The sequence below is a fragment of the Rhinatrema bivittatum genome, chromosome 13, assembly GCF_901001135.1.
Source record: "Rhinatrema bivittatum chromosome 13, aRhiBiv1.1, whole genome shotgun sequence".
Taxonomy (NCBI): Eukaryota; Metazoa; Chordata; class Amphibia; order Gymnophiona; family Rhinatrematidae; genus Rhinatrema; species Rhinatrema bivittatum.
The window spans coordinates 1,020,555-1,040,493 of record NC_042627.1 but is presented as its reverse complement, the minus strand read 5'-3'; the positions used below and the strand labels follow the sequence as shown (position 1 = coordinate 1,040,493).

Genomic DNA, 19,939 nt, shown 5'->3' with positions numbered 1-19,939 from the left:
TGGTGGCTCCGGAGTGGCCACGGTGCCCTTGGTTTGCGGATCTGGTCAATCTAGCAGTAAAAAGGCCCTTGAGACTCAGTCATCTACCAAATCTGCTACGTTGAGGCCCTATATTTTTCGATCAAGCGGATCGCTTTTGTCTAGTGGCTTGTCTTTTGAAAGGAGGCAATTAAGAAAGGTTATCCAGAGGATGTTATTTCTACTCTGCTGCGGGCTTGTAAGACCTCTACTTCGTTGGCATATGTCTGGGTATGGAGAGTCTTGGTGTTTGGAGCAGGCTGTTGATCTTTGCCGAGCATCGCTGTCAGCGATCCTGACTTTTATGCAGAAAGGCCTTGCAAAAGGTTTGTCCTTTAGTTCCCTGAGGGTTCTTGAGCTGCTTGCAAGATTCATGGTTTGTCTTTGGCTGTGCATCCTGATGTGGTGCATTTTCTAAGAGGAGTGAAGCTTTTGCGCCTCCCCTGTTTGTCAGGTGTGTCCTTCCTGGAGCCTTAACTTGGTCCTCAAGGGCATGTATGAGGCACCGTTTGAGCCTCTTAAGAGGGCTACCAAAAAGAATTTGACTTTGAAGATGGTCTTTTTAGTTGCGATCTGTTCAGCCAGAAGGGTATCTGAACTTCAGGCTCTCTCTTGCAGGGAGCCCTTTTTGCAAATTTTGGATTCTGAAGTGTCTCTGGGGATGGCCCCGTCTTTGCTGCCAAAAATAGTTTCAGCTTCCACTTAAGTCAGTCCGTGGAGCTTCTAGCTTTTACGAATTTAGAGATTGACGCACCTTACGCAAAGGAATTGACAATTGGATGTCAAAAGGACCTTGCTATGGTATTTGGAAGTCACTAACAGTTTCCAGATGTCGGATTATTTTTTTGTGCTATGTAGTGGAGCAAAAAAGGGTCAAAAAGCATCAAAAGCCACAATAGCTCTTTGGTTGAAGGAGGCTATCGGTGCCACATATATCTGCTGTGGTCGGCCTGTTCCAGAGGGATTGAGAACTCATTCTACCCATTCTCAGGCGGCCTTATGGCCTGAGTGCCAGCTGGTTTCACCGCAGGAGATTTGCAGGGTGGCTACTTAGAAGTCGTTGCATACCTTTGCCAGATGCTATCATTTGGACATCCAGGCTTTTGGCGGATGTGTTCTTTGAGTGGGACTCTCGCAGTCCCACCCCGGGTAGGAAAGCTTTGGTACATCCCAGGAGTCTGGACTGAGCTGGGTACGCACAGGGAAAGGAAAATTGGATATAAATTGTCTAAATAAAGAAATAGAATATTTTGATAAGATTGGGGGAAGCCCTTATTCTTAAAGCAAACCACTCCTTTGTGTTGGCATTTTCTAGTTCTATTGAATTCACTACCCCAACATCTGTCTTATCTGCTTCTGGTGTTATTTTATTTCTTTTACTATCAGAGCAGTCCTCCTACAGGGTCTGATCAGAGAGAGCTGCAGAGTATGGAGTAGAATGTGCACGCTGTGCTAGTAACATTTGGGGATTTGCAGGTGACCCCACACAGTCACTATGTTAGCTCATCAAAAATAAAATTGATAGGGAGCATGCAAAGTACTTTGATAAGAGCTTTATTAGGCTAATGATCTAGATGGAAGATTTCAGGACTATTCAAGTCCTACTTAATTCTGTAGTGCTACCAAAAGTATGCAGTGCTGTACAATATACACAGAAGAGACAGTCCCTGCTTCATGAGCTTACAGTCTAATCAAGACTCCCATTCACTTAAGAGGCTATGAGAAATGATTAAAATCAACAAGGCTAAGATTAGGGAAAATCAGATTTTAAGAACATTTTTAAGCTGAATTTGAATAGGGCCAAACAGGGAGCGTTACACATTGACTCGGGAAGTCTATTCTGGGGATACTGCTCAGCAAGCTGGAAAGCATGGAGTTGGCAGTTTGTAAGGGAGGGAAGGAGCACAGATAAGAGTGACTTGCCCAATACATGGAACTTACAAGGAAGGGTACTGAGAGGAGGATGGGGATGAGACAGAGAGAAGTTGATTACCCCGAGCTTTGGTATAGAGGATTGTAGGATCAGAGTGAGGGAGAGGAGTTTGAACAGGTCCCTTGTTTGATTTCCAGTCTTTTCCAACGTGAGTTACAGCATAAAGGAGGAAATGGTCAGAAGGGCTTCCAAGACGGCCTCAGATTTTGCTCTCCTTTGCGCAGACTCTGCAGTGCCAGTCCTAAGAGGCAGGAATGCAATCCATGCCTCAAGCCTAACAGTGCAGAGCACTGACCCACAGCCAATCACTGGTATTTTAGGGGCAAAGCACCTTCTCGTCTTTATTTCTCTGATAGAGTTCCACTGAATTTTCTTTGTCCATCCATTTCCTTCCTTTCTCCTAACAGCGAGGTTCCTGAGAACCAGTCACCCTCACAGTCTTCGCCTCCACCATCATCAGCTGTTCAGCAAATAGATGCACTCATGGCACAGTTATTCAACATGCAGGCCAAGGTGAGTAAGGGCAGCAGTCACAGCCTGAATCCTAAAATGCAATGTCATATTGTCAGGACTCCAGACTGGGCTATAGACAGCCAAGGAGTGGAAATCTATTTTGGGTTCTCACAGTTGATCTACAGGCGGCTGACACAGGTCAAGAAAGTGGTTGCAGATACTGTTTAATGCAAACAAGCTCGTACAACATGTTTAACAATCCAACAAGTACATAAAGATGGAAAAGTCCAAAACAAAAGAGCACCAGCAAGGCAAGTCCATCTGAGACAAAGCAAAAAAGTACAAACGAGATTATCCAGGCAGCACAAGAACATAAGAATCGCCATATTGAGTCAGACCAAGGGTTCATCAGGACCACTTCCCAACAATGGCCAATCCAAGTCGCAAGTGGCTGGCAGGATCCCAAACAGTAAATAGATCCCATGCTGCTAACACCCAGGGATAAATAGTGACTGTCTTCCTGATTAATAATGGTTTATGGACTTTTCCTCTAAGGAGTTGTCCAAACCTTTTTTAAACCCAGCCTTGCTAACTGCCTTTACTGCATTCTCCGGCATTGAATTCCAGAGCTTAATTGTGCATTCAATGAGAAAAGATTTTCTTCAATATGAAGGGAGAGGAATGGTCAGCAGAAAATGGGAGGTGATATTGCCCCTGTATAGGTCCCTGAAGAGACCTCATTTGGAATACTGTGTACAGTTCTGGAGACCCCCACCTTCAAAAGCATATGAACCAGTTGGAGTCAGTCCAGAGGGTGGCTACTAAAATGGTCATTGGTCTTCGTTCTAAATCATATGGTGTTAGACTTAAATTTTTAAACATTTATGCCCTAGGGGTATGGTGAGATAAGGGAGATATGATAGAGTCATTCAAATATCTCAAAGGTTTCCATGCACAGGAATGAAAGGGGGTAGACTCAGGAATTATCTTAGGAAATATTTCTTTCCTTGTACTTACCCAGATCAGTCCAGACTCCTGGGTTTTGCCTCTCCTCCAGTAGATGGAGACAAAATTTTTGCAGGCACTGCCTCTTAACCCGGTGTGCCACCTGCAGCTCCTCAGTATTTCTCTGTCTCCAGCAGATGGTTTGGAGAGTCCGCTCGGTTTTGTTTATCATAATGATGCTTATAAATTTGAAGAATAGCATAGGTTTCTCATTAATCTTTTCAAGAAAAGTTCCAAATTTGGTTTTCAATTTATGAATTTCCTCTTTTCCTTTGCTTGTTCTTGGGCATATTATAGAATTGATTTATTAGAAGTTTTGTTAAATATTTTAGGCTTGGATACTGAGTTATACTGAGGAGCTGCAGGTGGCACACTGGGTTAAGACTACTGTACTAACAACTGAAAATATGATGTATTCAGTTACAATTCAACAACACAACATCATATGTGGAAACTAGATTCTGAATGTATGTAAATGGAAATCTCATAAATTGTATTGCTTTGGATAGCTTGCTTATGAAAGCTTTAAACAGTCAATTTCGTTTGGACTGTTTTGTCAACTTTTTAATCATCGATTTCCATTCACAAGTTGCTTATTTGTGATATTTTTTTTATATATAATATTTTTTTGATTATATAGGACACTTATCTTTAAACCTGAGGTTTATCTGGGAACCGAAGCTTTTCTTTGCCTTTTTTTTTAAACCGGCTGAATGTCGGAAAGAGCCGCCGCTCTGCCTTGGAACTCAGCCCAGGAGCCGCCACTCTGCCCTTGGTTTTTTTAACCTGGCTTAATACCGTAAGAGCCGCCGCTGTGCTCTGCCCAACACAGCTTGTGTTTTGTTTTAATACTTCCTCAGGGGCGTGCAGTGATGATTCACAATTTTCTACATCAAACAAGTTGGTAATTTATCTCTCATGTTCCATGCAATATTCACCTTATTGCTTTAATTATTAGTTTGTTCCATTATTACATACGGTCCTTGCAGCATAGCGTTGATCTGTGTCCTATTCTCAGGTACAGCGTTTCCGTCAAGGATCCTCCATTTTGATTTTTTTTCTTTTTTTATATATATGTTTCAACTCCAGTAACAACCAATCACGAGAGACCTAATGTGGTACTGACCAATCACCTGCTTTCATCATTTTAAATGAGGGACGGCCATTCAACACTGTCATTCATACCGTGGGGTGTTTGGGTGGAAAATTTGAATATCCACCATTGTTCCCGATAATTGAGTTGATATTGAAGATCTCCTCCCCAATCAGAAATATGGAGTTGTTCCACAATTGACCATTTTAATTGCTCAAAGGAATGATGGCATTGGACACAGTGTTTCACCATTGGAGCTTGTAAATTACCAGTTCTTAGACGGCTGCGATGTTCTCTGAGATGTACTTTCACCTGTCTTTTTGTTTGACCCACATAGATTGATGAGCAAGTGCATTGGATGACATATACCACATTAGTGGATTCACAATTGGTGCTTTGTCTTCTGCTGAATATTTCTCCAGTTTGTGGATGTTGCCAATGATGTCCAGTATCGTGTTGGCGCACATATCACAATTTCCACACTGTTTGTGAATACCTGCACTGACCGGGTCCTTCATATGTGAAAGGGAGGCATGAACTATATATATGTCTCAGGTTCGCTACCTGATGGACCTCCCCTCACCCAGCATTTGGGACTATTTACAGGTTCTTGGTTCTATGGCTTCTACTCTGGAGTTGGTTCCATGGACGTTCGCTCATTTGAGGCCTTTACAGAGGGCGTTACTTTCCCGGTGGGATCCCAAGTCCGAGGAGTTTCACCACCGCTTGCCTCTCCTGGATCCAGCCAGAACCAGTCTTGAGTGATGGGCAAGGTGCTGAGGTGGATAGAGTCGCACCGGGGGCCGGTAGTTCTCATAGCCCCAGAGTGTCCACGGAGACCATGGTTCGCAGACCTCATCAACTTGGCAGTAGACGGCCCCTTGCGTCTCAGACACCTTCCGAACTTTCTTCGTCAGGGTCCAGTATTTTTCGATCAGGCAGATTGCTTCTGTCTAGCGGTTTGACTTATGAGAGGCGCCAGCTGAGGAAAAAAGGGTATCCTGAGGTGGTGATTTCTACTCTGCTTCGCGCTCATAAGACTTCCACTTCGCTTACCTAAGTACGAGTTTGGAAGGTTTTTGATTCCTGGTGTAGCGGTTTCCAGGTGTCCCCGCGAAGGGCCACAATAGTACACATTCTCGCGTTCTTACAAGAAGGCCTGAAGAAAGGTTTTGCGTACAGCTCACTTCATGTGCAGGTGGCGTCCTTGGGCTGCTTGCGAGGTAAAATGGATGGTACTTCCCTTGCAGGACATCTGGATGTGGCACATTTTCTGAAGGGAGCCAAACATTTGAATCCACCGGTACGACTGGTCTGCCCTTCGTGGAGTTTGAACCTGGTTCTACGGGTGCTATGCGACATGCCCTTTGAGCCTCTTAAGCGGGCTATATTGAAGGATTTGACACTTAAAACGGTCTTTCTCGTGGCTATTTGTTTGGCGAGACAGATATCAGAGATTCAAGCGTTGTCTTGCCGGGAACCATTTCTACGGTTTTCAAACTCAGGAGTTTCACTTTGAATGGTGCCGTCCTTCCTTCCGAAGGTGGTGTCAGCTTTTCATATGAATCAATCTGTTGAGTTACCGGATTTTTCAGATTTGGATCGCAATTCTCCTCAAGCTCAGGAGTTGAGAATTTGGACGTTCATCGGGTATTTCTCAGATACTTGGAAGTGACTAATGCCTTTCGGTTGTCAGACCATTTTTTTCTTTTGTGGAGTGGTCCTAAGAAGGGACAGAATGCGTCCAAGGCTACTGTTGCCCAGTGGTTAAAAGAATCCATTGCATCGGTGTACATATGCAATAGAGATGTGAATCGTGTCCTCGATCGTCTTAACGATCGATTTCGGCTGGGAGGGGGAGGGAATCGTATTGTTGCCGTTTGGGGGGGTAAAATATCGTGAAAAATCGTGAAAAATCGAAAAATCGTAAAATCGCAAAACCGGCACATTAAAACCCCCTAAAACCCACCCCCGACCCTTTAAATTAAATCCCCCACCCCCAATGACTTAAATAACCTGGGGGTCCAGCGGCGGTCCGGAACGGCAGTGGTCCGGAACGGGCTCCTGCTACTGAATCTTGTTGTCTTCAGCTGGCGCCATTTTCCAAAATGGCGCCGAAAAATGGCGGCGGCCATAGACGAACACGATTGGACGGCAGGAGGTCCTTCCGGACCCCCGCTGGACTTTTGGCAAGTCTTGTGGGGGTCAGGAGGCCCCCCCCAAGCTGGCCAAAAGTTCCTGGAGGTCCAGCGGGGGTCAGGGAGCGATTTCCCGCCGCGAATCGTTTTCCGTACGGAAAATGGCGCCGGCAGGAGATCGACTGCAGGAGGTCGTTCAGCGAGGCGCCGGAACCCTCGCTGAACGACCTCCTGCAGTCGATCTCCTGCCGGCGCCATTTTCCGTACGGAAAACGATTCGCGGCGGGAAATCGCTCCCTGACCCCCGCTGGACCTCCAGGAACTTTTGGCCAGCTTGGGGGGGCCTCCTGACCCCCACAAGACTTGCCAAAAGTCCAGCGGGGGTCCGGAAGGACCTCCTGCCGTCCAATCGTGTTCGTCTATGGCCGCCACCATTTTTCGGCGCCATTTTGGAAAATAGCGCCGGCTGAAGACAACAAGATTCAGTAGCAGGAGCCCGTTCCGGACCGCTGCCGTTCCGGACCGCCGCTGGACCCCCAGGTTATTTAAGTCATTTGGGGGGGGGTTCGGGAGGGTGGGGGATTTAATTTAAAGGGTCGGGGGTGGGTTTTAGGGGGTTTTAGTGTGCCGGCTCACGATTCTAACGATTTATAACGATAAATCGTTAGAATCTCTATTGTATTGTGTTCCATAACGGTTTAAGACGATATTAAAATTATCGGACGATAATTTTAATCGTCCTAAAACGATTCACATCCCTAATATGTAAGGGCCGTCCGGTGCCTGATGGTCTTAAAGCACATTCTATCAGATCTCAGGCGGCGTCTTCGGCGGAGAGTCAATGTGTTTCTCCTCCGGAGATTTGCCGAGCGGTGACTTGGAAATCTTTGCACACATTTGCTAGGCATTACTGCTTGGACATCCGAGCTCCAGATACCGATTGTTTTGGTAGCGGAGTGCTCCGAGCAGGACTTACCAGGTCCCACCCCAGTTAAGGTGGCTTGGGTACATCCCAGCAGTCTGGACTGATCCGGGTACGTAGAGGGAAAGAAAAATTGGTTCTTACGTGCTAATTTTCATTCCTGTAGTACCACGGATGAGTCCAGACGCCCACCCAGGTAGTCTGATAAGTCCGTTGGTTTTCTTTCCCTTTATTCCTGCACAGGAAATTTGAAGATGTGAAGCTATAGGCAAGTGAGTGAGCAATGGAAGAATCTACACTCCTTGCGAGTACATAGTTCAGTAAGTTGGGACCAAGTGTTATTGGTTTTTTGGTCTAGTCATTGGCTGTTAAATTGTTTTTTCTTTCTGCTTGGATATTGATTATACTGAGGGATCACAGATGGCACACTGGATTATCAGGGGGTGCCTTTTCAGTTTGTTCTCTGACTCCACCTGCTGGAAGGGAGGCATAACCCAGCAGTCTGGACTGATCCGTGGTACTACAGGAACGAAAATTAGCAGGTAAGAACCAATTTTCCTCTGTGCTTCAGATTCCTGCTGCATCTTGTTCATGAATACGTTGGAACAAACTCACCCTGTAACATTCATAATGTTCAGGAATATCTCTGGTCATATTAAATTTCTGGCCTAGTAGGATACTACATATTTTGCTGCTGTTTCCCTGAAGTTTATTCGCCAGTGTTTCCTTCTCATTCTTTTCTGGGTAGTCTTTAATATTCTCTGTTAGCTTTGGAAAATATGCATCTCTCATGGCTTTGATTTGCACAGGACAGCAGGAAATACAGTTCCTTTTCTATTTCTCTATTGTTGCACTGCATGCAGACAGTTTTTTGGAGGTTTCATATATTTCTGTTTCTAATCTGTGATCACTTATTCTGTATTTGATGAGGGTTTGTCTGTGGTTTGCATGTGTGACTCTGTCTCTCGCTTTCCTGCAGCTTCCAGTGAGTAAAGACCTTCCACAGCAGTCTGTTGTGCCTCTCAGTCCTAGCAGCACACTGGAGAACATGCTGGGGGACCTGGAACAAGACATGAAGAGCCTGGGAGCTGCAGCCACCCCAAAGGGATACTGTGCCAACTGTGGAAAAATCATTGCTGGAAAGGTAGATAATGTTAAACTAGAGGCTCTTCTATCTGCACAGGGCTACAGCTCAGTCTGTGCTACTCCTGGGGGAATTCTGCACTACTGCGTAACGCAGAATTTGTGCAGAATTTCCCCCTGTGAATAATTGCCAAATTCTGCGCAGAAAATACCAGAGAAGACCCCACATGCCACAAATGGAGCGCGTCCCACGGCACATGCTCCGTTCGCGGTGAAGATGAAGGCCCGGCACGCCGTTCGCAGTGAAAAGAGAAGGCCCAGTGTACTGCGCACGTTCGCGGCGAAGAAGAAGGCCCGGCGCACCATTCGTGGCGAAAAGGGAAGGAAGGCCCCCGTGTGCCGCAGGATGTGCTCCATTCGCGGTGAAGATGAAGGCCCGGCATGCCGTTTGCGGCACACGGGGGCCTTCCCTTTTCACCGCGAACGGCACGCTGGGCCTTCATCTTCGCCGCAAACAGAGTGCGTCCCGCGGCATGCCAGTGAGAGAAAATGTGTGTGTGAGAGAGGGGAGGGTGACAGAGAGCATGGTTGGTAAGAGGTGGGGTGGGGAGGGTGAGAGAGAGCAGGAGGGTGTGAGAGAGCATGGGAGGTAAGAGAGGGTGGGTGGGGGGGATGCTTGAGTGTGGGTTTCAGAGAGAGGGAGCCTATATGAGGGGAGGGGGATGCCGGTGAGAGAGAATGTGTGTGTGTGAGAGAGGAGAGGGGGTGTGAACCTTATCAACGCGGTATATTCTGTCCTGTTGAGGGCTGACTTTTTGTAATTCTTCAGGATATAAAAGGTACCTTGAATGGCTTCCTCACCATAATCCTGTATCTTGTACACTGTTTTCTGACCCCTGTTTAAGACGTCAGTTATTATAAATATCTCATCTGTCCATGTTTGTTCATAACCTTTTTCAAATTTCCCTTTAGTTTTTGGCAGTCTAACATGATCCCCCTTTTTAAAAAAAAGGCTTAGCAGGTTCATGTTTGTTGTTATTGCCATAGACTACTTTCCAGAATCGCAGAGAGTTTGAAGCTGTTACATCGATGGGGCGGGCCTGTATTGTTCTGTGAAAACTGCGGTTATAACTGTTCACAAAAGCCTGAAGCACATCTTCATAAATGAAAAGTGTTGCGCGCTGTAAAGTACCGCCACATTTTGGATTTTAAAGTCCTGTTAAATCTCTCCACAACTGCTGCCTTAACATTGTTGTTGGTCACAAAATGATGAACGCCTCTGTTTTTTAACAAACTCTTCACAGAGCTATTTAAAAACTCTTTACCTCTGTCTGTTTGTATTTTGTTGGGAACACGACCACCTTTAAATATATTTTCAAATGCCTCGGCCACTTCACGACCTGTTTTTGTTTTTAGGCTCACAGCCCATGCGTATTTTGACAAAATATCTATCACCATCAAATTGTATTTGTAGCCTCTGTTATAACCAGACAAGGCGATCAGGTCAACCAAATCTGCTTGCCATTGCGCATCCACATCAGACACTAAGGTTTTATTTCTTTTAAATCGTACCCTAGCAGGCTTGTGTAGTGAATCAGCATCTTGCTCTGTAAGCCAATCAATCACCTGTTTCTTGGTCACAGCCGGTGTACATGTTTTAACAGTCTTAAAAAGAGGTGTTATACCAGCAAAGCTACCTATAGCGGCTGGGTCATAATAAATTTTCTTTAAAATCTGTTGGTGCATGCTTGTTTTAAATGGCTGTAAACACAGAGGTCTGTTTTTTAAAAGAAATACCTTTGCAGACCCACACCCAACCCCCTGCTGTTATACTCTGCTCAGATTTCACTCTGCCAGGATTGGGGTTTGGGGCATGCGTGTCTACAGTGAGGGGAGGAGGGTAGAGGGGAGATTCTCCCTGTCTGTGTACAGAATGAGAGAAAGCTTCCTGCCACCCCACCGCTAGTAAGTTTTAAAAACAGAGAACATAAGAACATAAGAAAATGCCATACTGGGTCAGACCAAGGGTCCCTCAAGCTCAGCATCCTAGGCCATAAGAACCTGGCAAGTACCCCTAAAACTAAGTCTATTCCATGTTACCATTGCTAATGGCAGTGGCTATTCTCTAAGTGAACTTAATAGCAGGTAATGGACTTCTCCTCCAAGAACTTATCCAATCCTTTTTTAAACACAGCTATACTAACTGCACTAACCACATCCTCTGGCAACAAATTCCAGAGTTTAATTGTGCATTGAGAGAAACAGAACTTTCTCCGATTAGTTTTAAATGTGCCACATGCTAACTTCATGGAGTGTCCCCTAGTCTTTCTATTATCCGAAAGAGTAAATAACCGATTCACATCTACCCGTTCTAGACCTCTCATGATTTTAAACACCTCTATCATATCCCCCCTCAGCCGTCTCTTCTCCAAGGTGAAAAGTCCTAACCTCTTTAGTCTTTCCTCATAGGGGAGCTCTTCCATTCCCTTTATCATTTTGGTAGCCCTTCTCTGTACCTTCTCCATCGCAATTATATCTTTTTTGAGATGCAGCGACCAGAATTATACACAGTATTCAAGGTGCGGTCTCACCATGGAGCGATATAGAGGCATTATGACATTTAGGATAGCTTTTCTCCGCTGCGGAGAGGCTTGAACTAAAAGTTTTATAAGGACTAGGTTCCGCTTTAAGCGAGCAGACATGATCTCTGGGACACACACAAAACAAATATGTGGGGGGAGAATATATATTCAGTTCTTTTTATGGAGGGGATGTGTTTTTTCACAATATACCGTGGTCCATTCTGGTGGAAAGATGTTTGTCCTCAGTCTGTAATGCTCAGGGGTCGTAGCATTTAAATCCACGATGAGATAGCCATATGGTTTTCTAGTGGCATTCTCAAAGGCTTCTAAAAAGAAGCGTGACTTACCAAGGTACATCTGTCTGGCTAAAACAGCGATTTGCAACTTGTCTCTAGGATTCTTAAAGAGTACCTCAGCCACTTCATGACCTGTTTTTGTTTTTAGGCTCACAGTCCATGCGTATTTTGACAAAACATCTATCACCATCAAAATGTATTTGTAGCCTCTGATGTAAAATACATTGCCTGCAGTTTATGCATTCACCACCTTCCAAGCAATCACTTGTTTAGAAACAAATCCTTGTGTACAGAATGAGCCGCAGTTTTCCTGCCACCTCACCGCTTGTAACTTTAAAAAAAAAAAAAGAGGGGGCTAGAAACAAGCATACTTCCGGCTCTGTCATCATTAAAAAGCGACAGGATGGTCTTGGGTCACATTTTTGGGGGGTTTTGGATTGTACTTCCGGTAAGATCATCATAAATAGCCAGAGTCCATTAATTCTGTCGTCATTAAAAAAGCGACAAGACCCTTTATGATGATGTTCTAGGGGGCATGTTTTTGAGGGGTGGTGAGGGGGTGGACTTCCGGTGATGTCATACCCGTGACATCACAGGGGTTGTGTCTTGGGGGGTGGGGGGGTGGGGCGGGGCCGCAAGTGACATCATAGAGGGACAGTTTAGGGGCAGGGCATGTGAGGGGCCTCTCCATTCACTTCTATTGGGGGAGGAGCATGGGCAGGGTCTGGGGCAGCATTGAGGGCAGGAGGGGACTTGGCTACGCCCCCATTCACTTCTATGGGGAGTGGGCATGGGCGGGTCTTAGACCGGAAGTGAATGCTGATTGGCTGCTGTCATCCTTATCTCACCTGTCAATCAGTTTGATTGATGGTGTACCCATTATACTACTATTGTGGTTACATTGGCCACCCTCCAGTCTTCTGGTACAATGGATGATTTTAATGATAGGTTACAAATTTTAACTAATAGATCAGAAATTTCATTTTTGTGTTCTTTCAGGACCCGAGGATGCATACCATCCGGTCCAGGTGATTTGCTACATCTTCCAGGTTCACAGAGATTTGGTTCAGTTTGTCTGACTCACTACCCTTGAAAACCATCTATGGAACTGGTATCTCCCCAACATCCTCATTAGTAAACATGGAAGCAAAGAATTAATGTAGTCTTTCTGCAATGGCCTTAACTTCCCTAAGAGCCCCTTTAAACCCCTCTGTCATCTAATGGTCCAACCAACTCCCTCACAGTTTTCTTGCTTCGGATATATTTTTAAAAGTTTTTATTATGAGTTTAGCCTCTACGGCCAACTTCATTTCAAATTCTCTCTTTGCTTGTCTTATCAATTATTTACACTTAACTTGACAATGCTTATGCTTTATCCTATTTTCTTCAGATGGATCCTTCTTCCAATTTTTGAAGGATGTTTATTTGGTTAAAATAGCCTCTTTCACCTCACATTTTAACCATGCTAGTAATCATTTTGCCTTCCTTCCACCTTTCTTAATGTGTGGAATACATCTGGACTGCGCATCTAAGATTGTATTTTTAATTAATGTCCATGCCTATTGAACACTTTTAACCTTTGCAGCTGCACCTTTCAGTTTTTTTCTAATTATTTTCCTCATTTTATCGAAGTTTCCTTTTTGAAAATTTAGTGTTAGAGGTATAGATTTACTTATTGTCCCCTTCCAATTATTAGTTTAAATTTGATCATGTTATGATCACTATTGCCAAGTGGCCCCACCACCGTTACCTCTCTCACCAAATCCTGCATTCCGCTAAGAATTAAATCTAAAATAGCTCCCTCTCTCGTTGGTTCCTGAACCAGTTGCTCTGTGAAGCAGTCATTTATTACATCCAGGAACTTTGTCTCTAGCAAGTCCTGATGTTACATTTACCCAGTCAATATTGGGGTAATTGCACTCTCCCATTATTATTGCACTGCCAAATTAATTAGCTTCTCTGATTTCTCTTAGCATTTCAACATCTGTCTGACCATTTTGTCCAGGTGGACGGTAGTATACTCCTATCACTATACTCTCTCTTACCCAACACACATGGGATTTCTACCCATATAGATTCTACTGAGCATTTAGTCTCTTGTATGATCTTTATCCTGTTGGACTCTATACCCTCCCAGACATAAAGTGCCACACCCCCACCAAGTTGATCCTCCCTATCATTGTGATATAATTTGTACCCTGGTATAGCACTGTCCCATTGGTTATCCTCCTTCCACCAAGTCTCTGTGATGCCAATTATGTCAATCTCATCATTTACTGCTATTCACTATAACTCTCCCATCTTAAATTGTTAGACTTCTGGCATTGGCATACAGACATTTCAAAGTGTGTTTTTTCTTTGTATTAACAGCCTGCTTTTCAATTCTTAGGGATAATTTGGAAATCATTAGCTTTGGTGATTTTTTACATATAGGCACATGGACTACGTTTGCTTTTATTGGAACCTCTCTGCTGGGATGTCCTAACTCTCCTGTGTCGTCAGTACCCTTCAAGGATACATTCCTCCGAACCATGCACTGCTGAGTGACTGTCGGCTTTCTCCCTTGTTCCTTCTCCTACCCTCAGCTTCTTACATATCGACAGCCCTGCTTTTGCCTTTTTCTCTTGACCATTTACTCAATCTCACTGCCTTTTTACTAAGTCTCATTTTCTCTGCAGCGTAGGACTGGATCTCAGCTGATCAATTTATTTGGATCCTCATGATAAAACTTTATCTGCTTACAGATGATTACCATGCTAGGTAAGACCTGGCATCCTGAGCATTTCACCTGCACCCACTGTGGGCAAGAAATTGGCACCCAACAATTCTTTGAGAGGAATGGTCTGGCATACTGCAAGAAGGATTACCAAGACCTCTTCTCGCCACCCTGTGCCTACTGCGCGGTGCCAATCCTAGATGTAAGTAAAAGCATAAAATTCTTAGGGGCCAATGTACTAAGTTGTGCTAATGCATTTGTGTGTGGTAAACGGCATTAGCAAAGCAAAAATGGAAATAACATGCAGAATAGAATTCCTGGTTTCAAACCTGATGTAAAGTGGGTATGCAAATGAGTAATTAGTTTCATCAAAGAAATGTCTGAGGCCATTCCTTTTAAGCTTCAGACTGAAGAGGATTCCAGGCACAAGATGCTTGAAGTGCTACAGTTTGTAGATCCCCCTCCTCCCCCATCCAAGGAGGTGATGTCCATACCGGTGCATGAAGTCCTTTTGGAACTTATCCAGCGCAACTGGGAGCATCTGGGGACAGTGCTACCTTTGAATCGCAAGACAGATGCCACCTATTTGGTTCAATCTGATTCTGGGTTCTAAAAATCCCAGTTATCCCACCATTCTGCAGTGGTGGAATCTACCCAGACGAAGGCGAAAAGACCTAGGCCTCATTCTTCCACTCCTCCTGGGAAGGAGCAAAGATTTCTGCACGCCTTGGGGCGCAGAGTATTTCATGGATCCATGCTCATCTCTTGTGTTGCTGCTTACCAGCTTTATATGACGCAGTACACAAGGAATATCTTCAAACTTATCCGAGACTTCTCTGACTCCTTGCCTGATGAATTCCAGGATCAACTTAATGCCATCCTCAAGAAGGGCCTCAGTGCTGGGAAGCACGAGGTCCGGGCAGCTTAGAATATCTTTGATACATCCTCTAGAGTGGCTGCAGCTGGTATAAGTGCCAGAAGATGGGCATGGCTCAAATCCTCCAATTTGTGACCTGAAGTCCAGGAGAGATTGGCAGATCTCCTCTGCACTGGTGATAATCCTTTCGGAGATAAGATTCATGAGACTGTCGTGCAGCTCATGGATCACCACAAGACCTTACGCCAGCTCTCGTCTTTGCCCTCTGAATTTTCCTCCATTTCAAAACGGCCGTTCAGAAGGGAGCCTAAAAGGACCACCTATAAAGCTCATAGGTATTTTCCTCCACCATTTATTTATGAACTTTTTAATACCGACATTAGTGTGAAACATCATATCGGTTTACAATAAACTGAAGGTAGAAAATACATGGAACAGGTGGGGGGAATGGACAAAAAGAAAAAGAACAAAAAATAAAAATACACAAGAAGATTGAACTAGATAATGAAAAAAATAGAGGGAGAAACAAAAGTGTAACTATATCAATGCATATTACAGGAAGGGAAATTAATATGATAACGAAAAATGTAACAATATATATATAAAGTATTACAAGCGTGAAGAATTGACATGATGACAATAAAAATAAATTAGGGTGAGAAATTCTATGGCGATGGGATCAAGGGGCAGGGCCCTAGTCTGGGTAAGCCTGCTTGAAGAGCCAGGTCTTTAATTTTTTCTTGAAACTGATAGTGCAAGGTTCGAGGCGGAGATTCGTGGGTAGTGAGTTCCAGCAGGTGGGGCCTGCAATGGACAGGGCTTGATCCCTTGTGGAGGAGAGATGAGCTTTCTTAAGGGATTGGATGTGGAGGGTGCCTTTACTGGTTGCTCTGGTGGGGCGGATGGAGAGTTTGCAGTGGAAGGGCTCATCGAGCCAGTTTGAATTGTGTTTGTTGATGGATTTATGTATAATGTTGAGAGTTTTGTAAAGGATGCGTGATTGGATTGGGAGCCAATGAAGATCTTTAAGGATAGGGGTTATGTGATCAAATTTACGGGTATTTGTGATGGTTCTTGCAACAGCATTCTGCAGCATTTGGAGCAGTTTTATAGTGAAGTAGGGAAGGCCTAGGGAAAGGGAGTTGAAGTAGTCCAACTTGGACGAGAGGGTCGCTTGTATGACAGTGGGTATGGGTTTAAGTTTTTTCATGATGTTAAGCTTGTAGAAACCTTCCTTTAGGACATTATTAATGTTTTTTTAAGTTTAATTGCTGGTCAATTAGGACTCCAAGATCGTGTATGAAGGGCTGGGAGGAAATCGAGCTAAAAGCTGAGTCACTAGTGAGTGAGGGCTTTGGATTTTGGAGGTTGGATATGAAGAGCAGTTCAGTCAGTGGAGTTAAGGGCGAGGTGGAGATTTGTGAGTAGGGAGTTAATGGAGGCGAGACATTTCTTCCAGAAATTTAGTGTTTCGGAGATAGATTCTTGTATCGGTATGATGATTTGTACATCGTCAGCGTAGATGCAGAATTTGAGGCCGAGGTTGGACAGGAGTTGGCAGAGGGGTAAGAGGTAGATGTTAAACAGGGTGGAGGAGAGAAAGGAGCCTTGGGGAACTCCTTGTGTGAGGCAAAAGTGTGTAGATTCGGAGTTGCCTATTTTGACTAAAAATTGTCTGTTGACAAGGTTGGATTTAAACCAAAGGAGGGCTGCACCAGAAATGCCAATTTCAGACAGTCGGGAGAGTAGAAAGTTGTGGCTTATTGTATCGAACGCTGCGGAGATGTCTAGGAAGGCAAGGATGTAGCAGTGACCTTAGTCTAGTCCTATGAGGATGGTGTCTATGAGGGTAAGTAGGAAGGTTTCTGTGTTAAAGTGTTTGCGAAAGCCAAATTGGGAAGGATGTAGTATGTTGTTGTTGTCTAGGTAATCCATAAGTTGTGAGTTGTCCACTTTCTCACTTTTAGAGATAAATGGGAGGTTAGAAATGGGACGGTAATTAGATGGGTCATTGGGGTCCAGAGAAGGTTTTTTGAGGAGAGATTTGACAACTGCATGCTTAAGGGAGTCAGGGACAGTGCCAAGGGAGAGGGAGCAATTGTTGATGTCCGCTATGGCGATAGTATTGGGAATGGTTAGGAGTGCTTTAGTGGGGATGGTGTCAGTAGGGTGGGTGGCAGGTTTAATCTTTTAAGGATGGATTCAATTTCTTTAGAAGAGGGGAGGTCAAGGGAGTCTAGGTTAGCGTTTACGGCAGAGGGGAGGGGTGGCATGGGAGGTGGAGTGGCTGGGAATCTTAGGAGGATCGCTATTTTTTCACATTTGTTACATTGTCAGAGATGGAGGGTAACGCGGATTTAGTGAGATCTGAGACATAGGAGAAAAGGTCCACCATCTCGCAGTCGCCCAACCAAACCATACCAAAAGGGTCAGACTCGCTAGCCCAGACCACAGAAGGCCCAACCAGCCCCGCAGTCTGGCCCTGCGTCGGGGTTTTGACTCCCAACTAGAGAGCATATGTCAATCTTTGCTACTGTCTCTTCCAGTGGGCAGCCATTTGTGCCATTTCACCACCATTTGCCGCACGATCACTATGGGCCAATGGGTCCTCTCGATGGTATCTCAAGGTTCCATCTCAACTTCCTTTCAGTGCCCTTGGACTCCCCACCTCAGCTGGGGTGGGGTTTATCCAATCACTCACCTCTTCTGGAGGAAGAAGTTACAAACCACCTCTGCTCCAATGCCATAGAACCAGTTCCCCCTCTACAAAGGGACAAGGGTTCTATTCTCGGTATTTCCTGATACCAAAAAAATCAGGAGGCATTCGTCCCATACTGGATCTACGTGCCATAAATAACCATCTACAAAAGGAAAAGTTCAGAATGGTAACCTTGGGCTCCCTCCTCCCTCTTCTTTAAAGGGGAGATTGGCTTTGCTCTCTAGACCTGCAAGACACACGCATATAGCGATAATGCCGTCTCATCGGAAATACCTCCATTTTCTGGTGGTTCACAGACACTTCCAGTATCTGGTATTACCATTCAGTCTAACATCGGCGCCTCGTGTTTTTACAAAATGCCTGGCGGTAGTAGCAGCATACCTTCGGCAACAAAGTTTCCATGTCTACTCCTATCTAGACGATTGGTTGCTAAGGGCCCCATCAGAGGAGGAGGTAATACGCTCCCTCCATCTAACCCTACAGCTGTCAGCTTTGAGTCATGTCACAACCGCAAGGTGGACAATTACTACTCGCTACATCGCAGTTTCATGACACCACCAAAAGATGCTTTCGCCCTCTCGTGGTCCCAGAATCTCCTATATGTGTACCCTCCACTTCTGCTCATCAGCAAGACTCTCGTGAAGTTACGACAGGACAGGGGTTTGATGATTCTCATAGCCCCTTACTGGCCATGGCAGGTGTGGTTTCCATCCTTCGCGACCTCTCAGTCCAGCCTCATCATCGCCTGGGAGCGGGTCCGTCTCTGATAACTCAGAACAATGGGCAGCTCCGCCATCCAAACCTTCAGGCCCTGTCACTGATGGCATGGATGTTAAAAGGCTAATTCTTTAACCCCTGAACCTCTCAGACACTGTATCCCAAGTCCTCATAGCTTCACAAAAGCCTTCTACCAGAAAATCTTATCTCTCCAAATGGAAAAGATTTTCCTTATGGTGCACATCAAAGAAACTGATCCCTTTACCTGCCCCACTACGAAGTTCCTAGACTACCTCTGGTATCTCTCGGAGGCTGGTCTACAAACTTTCTCCATCAGAGTCCATGTCAGCACCGTAGCTGCGTACCATAGACACGTAGGGGAGGTCTCCATATCGACACAACCCTTAGTAGCATGCTTCATGAGGGGCTTACTGCATTTGAAGCCCCCACTGCGCTTTCTGGCCCCTGTTTGGGACCTCCACCTCTACAAGTCAAGGCCCATTCCACTAGAGCCCAGGCAGTGTCCTGGACAGAAACCAAGATGCTGTCACCCGCCAAGATCTGTCGGGCGGCGAGGTTCTACCGCCTGGATGTTCAGGCTCGGGAGGACACAGCATTTGCAAGGGCAGTACTAAGTGGGCCACGGGCAGCCTCCCGCCCGGTTCGGGAGTAGCTTTTGTACATCCCATTGGTCCTGAGTCCATCTGCTACACGCTAGGAAATGGAGAAATTACTTACCTGATAATTTTGTTTTCCTTAGTGTAGACAGATGGACTCAGCATCCTACCCACAGCTGCCTCAGAATATGGAAACCTTGGGTCACAATCCCCGAGAGCAAGACAAGCACGGGTAAGCCACGCTTTACCTCTAATTAGGACACCCATAGTTACCGGGTATCGGGGTTTCTCGGTTGAGTGCACTGGCGGTCTCCAGCTAAACTTCACGTCAACCAGTTCAAGTTAATCAAGTTATTCAAACACACATATATCCACAATTGCTTTTCGAGGAAAATACTGAAAAGCAGAGCTTCCTGCAGGGGTATATGTAATGCTAACGTCAGATTCAAATCTGACTCCATCTCCAACTGCTATCAGGAGCACACTATACCCATTGGTCCTGAGTCCATCTATCTACACTAAGGAAAACGAAATTATCAGGTAAGTAATTTCTGCATTAATGGACTTCTCGTCCAAGAACTTGTCCAAACATTTTTTAAACCTAGCTGCACTAACTGTGTGTCGCTTTTAGTCCTCTCTGCGGTCTGGTCAGGATCAGCAGCCTCCTGTGTAGGGTAAGCACTTGCCCATGCTGTACTCTCCTGTAGTGTGTGTGGTCTGCTGGTCCCACTGCAAGCATTATTTGTGGCAACGCCCCTGCATCTGGTCCT

At 45.2% G+C, this 19,939-nt stretch overlaps 1 protein-coding gene across 3 annotated transcripts in view; it reads left to right on the top strand.

The window, feature by feature from the left end:
• The window catches only part of LPXN (leupaxin), a 57,435-nt gene that overhangs the window by 8,753 nt on the left and 28,743 nt on the right, over positions 1 to 19,939 (top strand). For 2 of the 3 annotated variants that reach the window (XM_029575669.1, XM_029575672.1), the window contains exons 4-6: positions 2,359 to 2,464; positions 8,542 to 8,706; positions 14,268 to 14,441. In XM_029575669.1, the coding sequence (XP_029431529.1) occupies positions 2,359 to 2,464; positions 8,542 to 8,706; positions 14,268 to 14,441 (445 nt within the window). The remainder of the gene's footprint in view (positions 1 to 2,358; positions 2,465 to 8,541; positions 8,707 to 14,267; positions 14,442 to 19,939) is intronic. The other variant, XM_029575671.1, reaches the window with a different exon arrangement.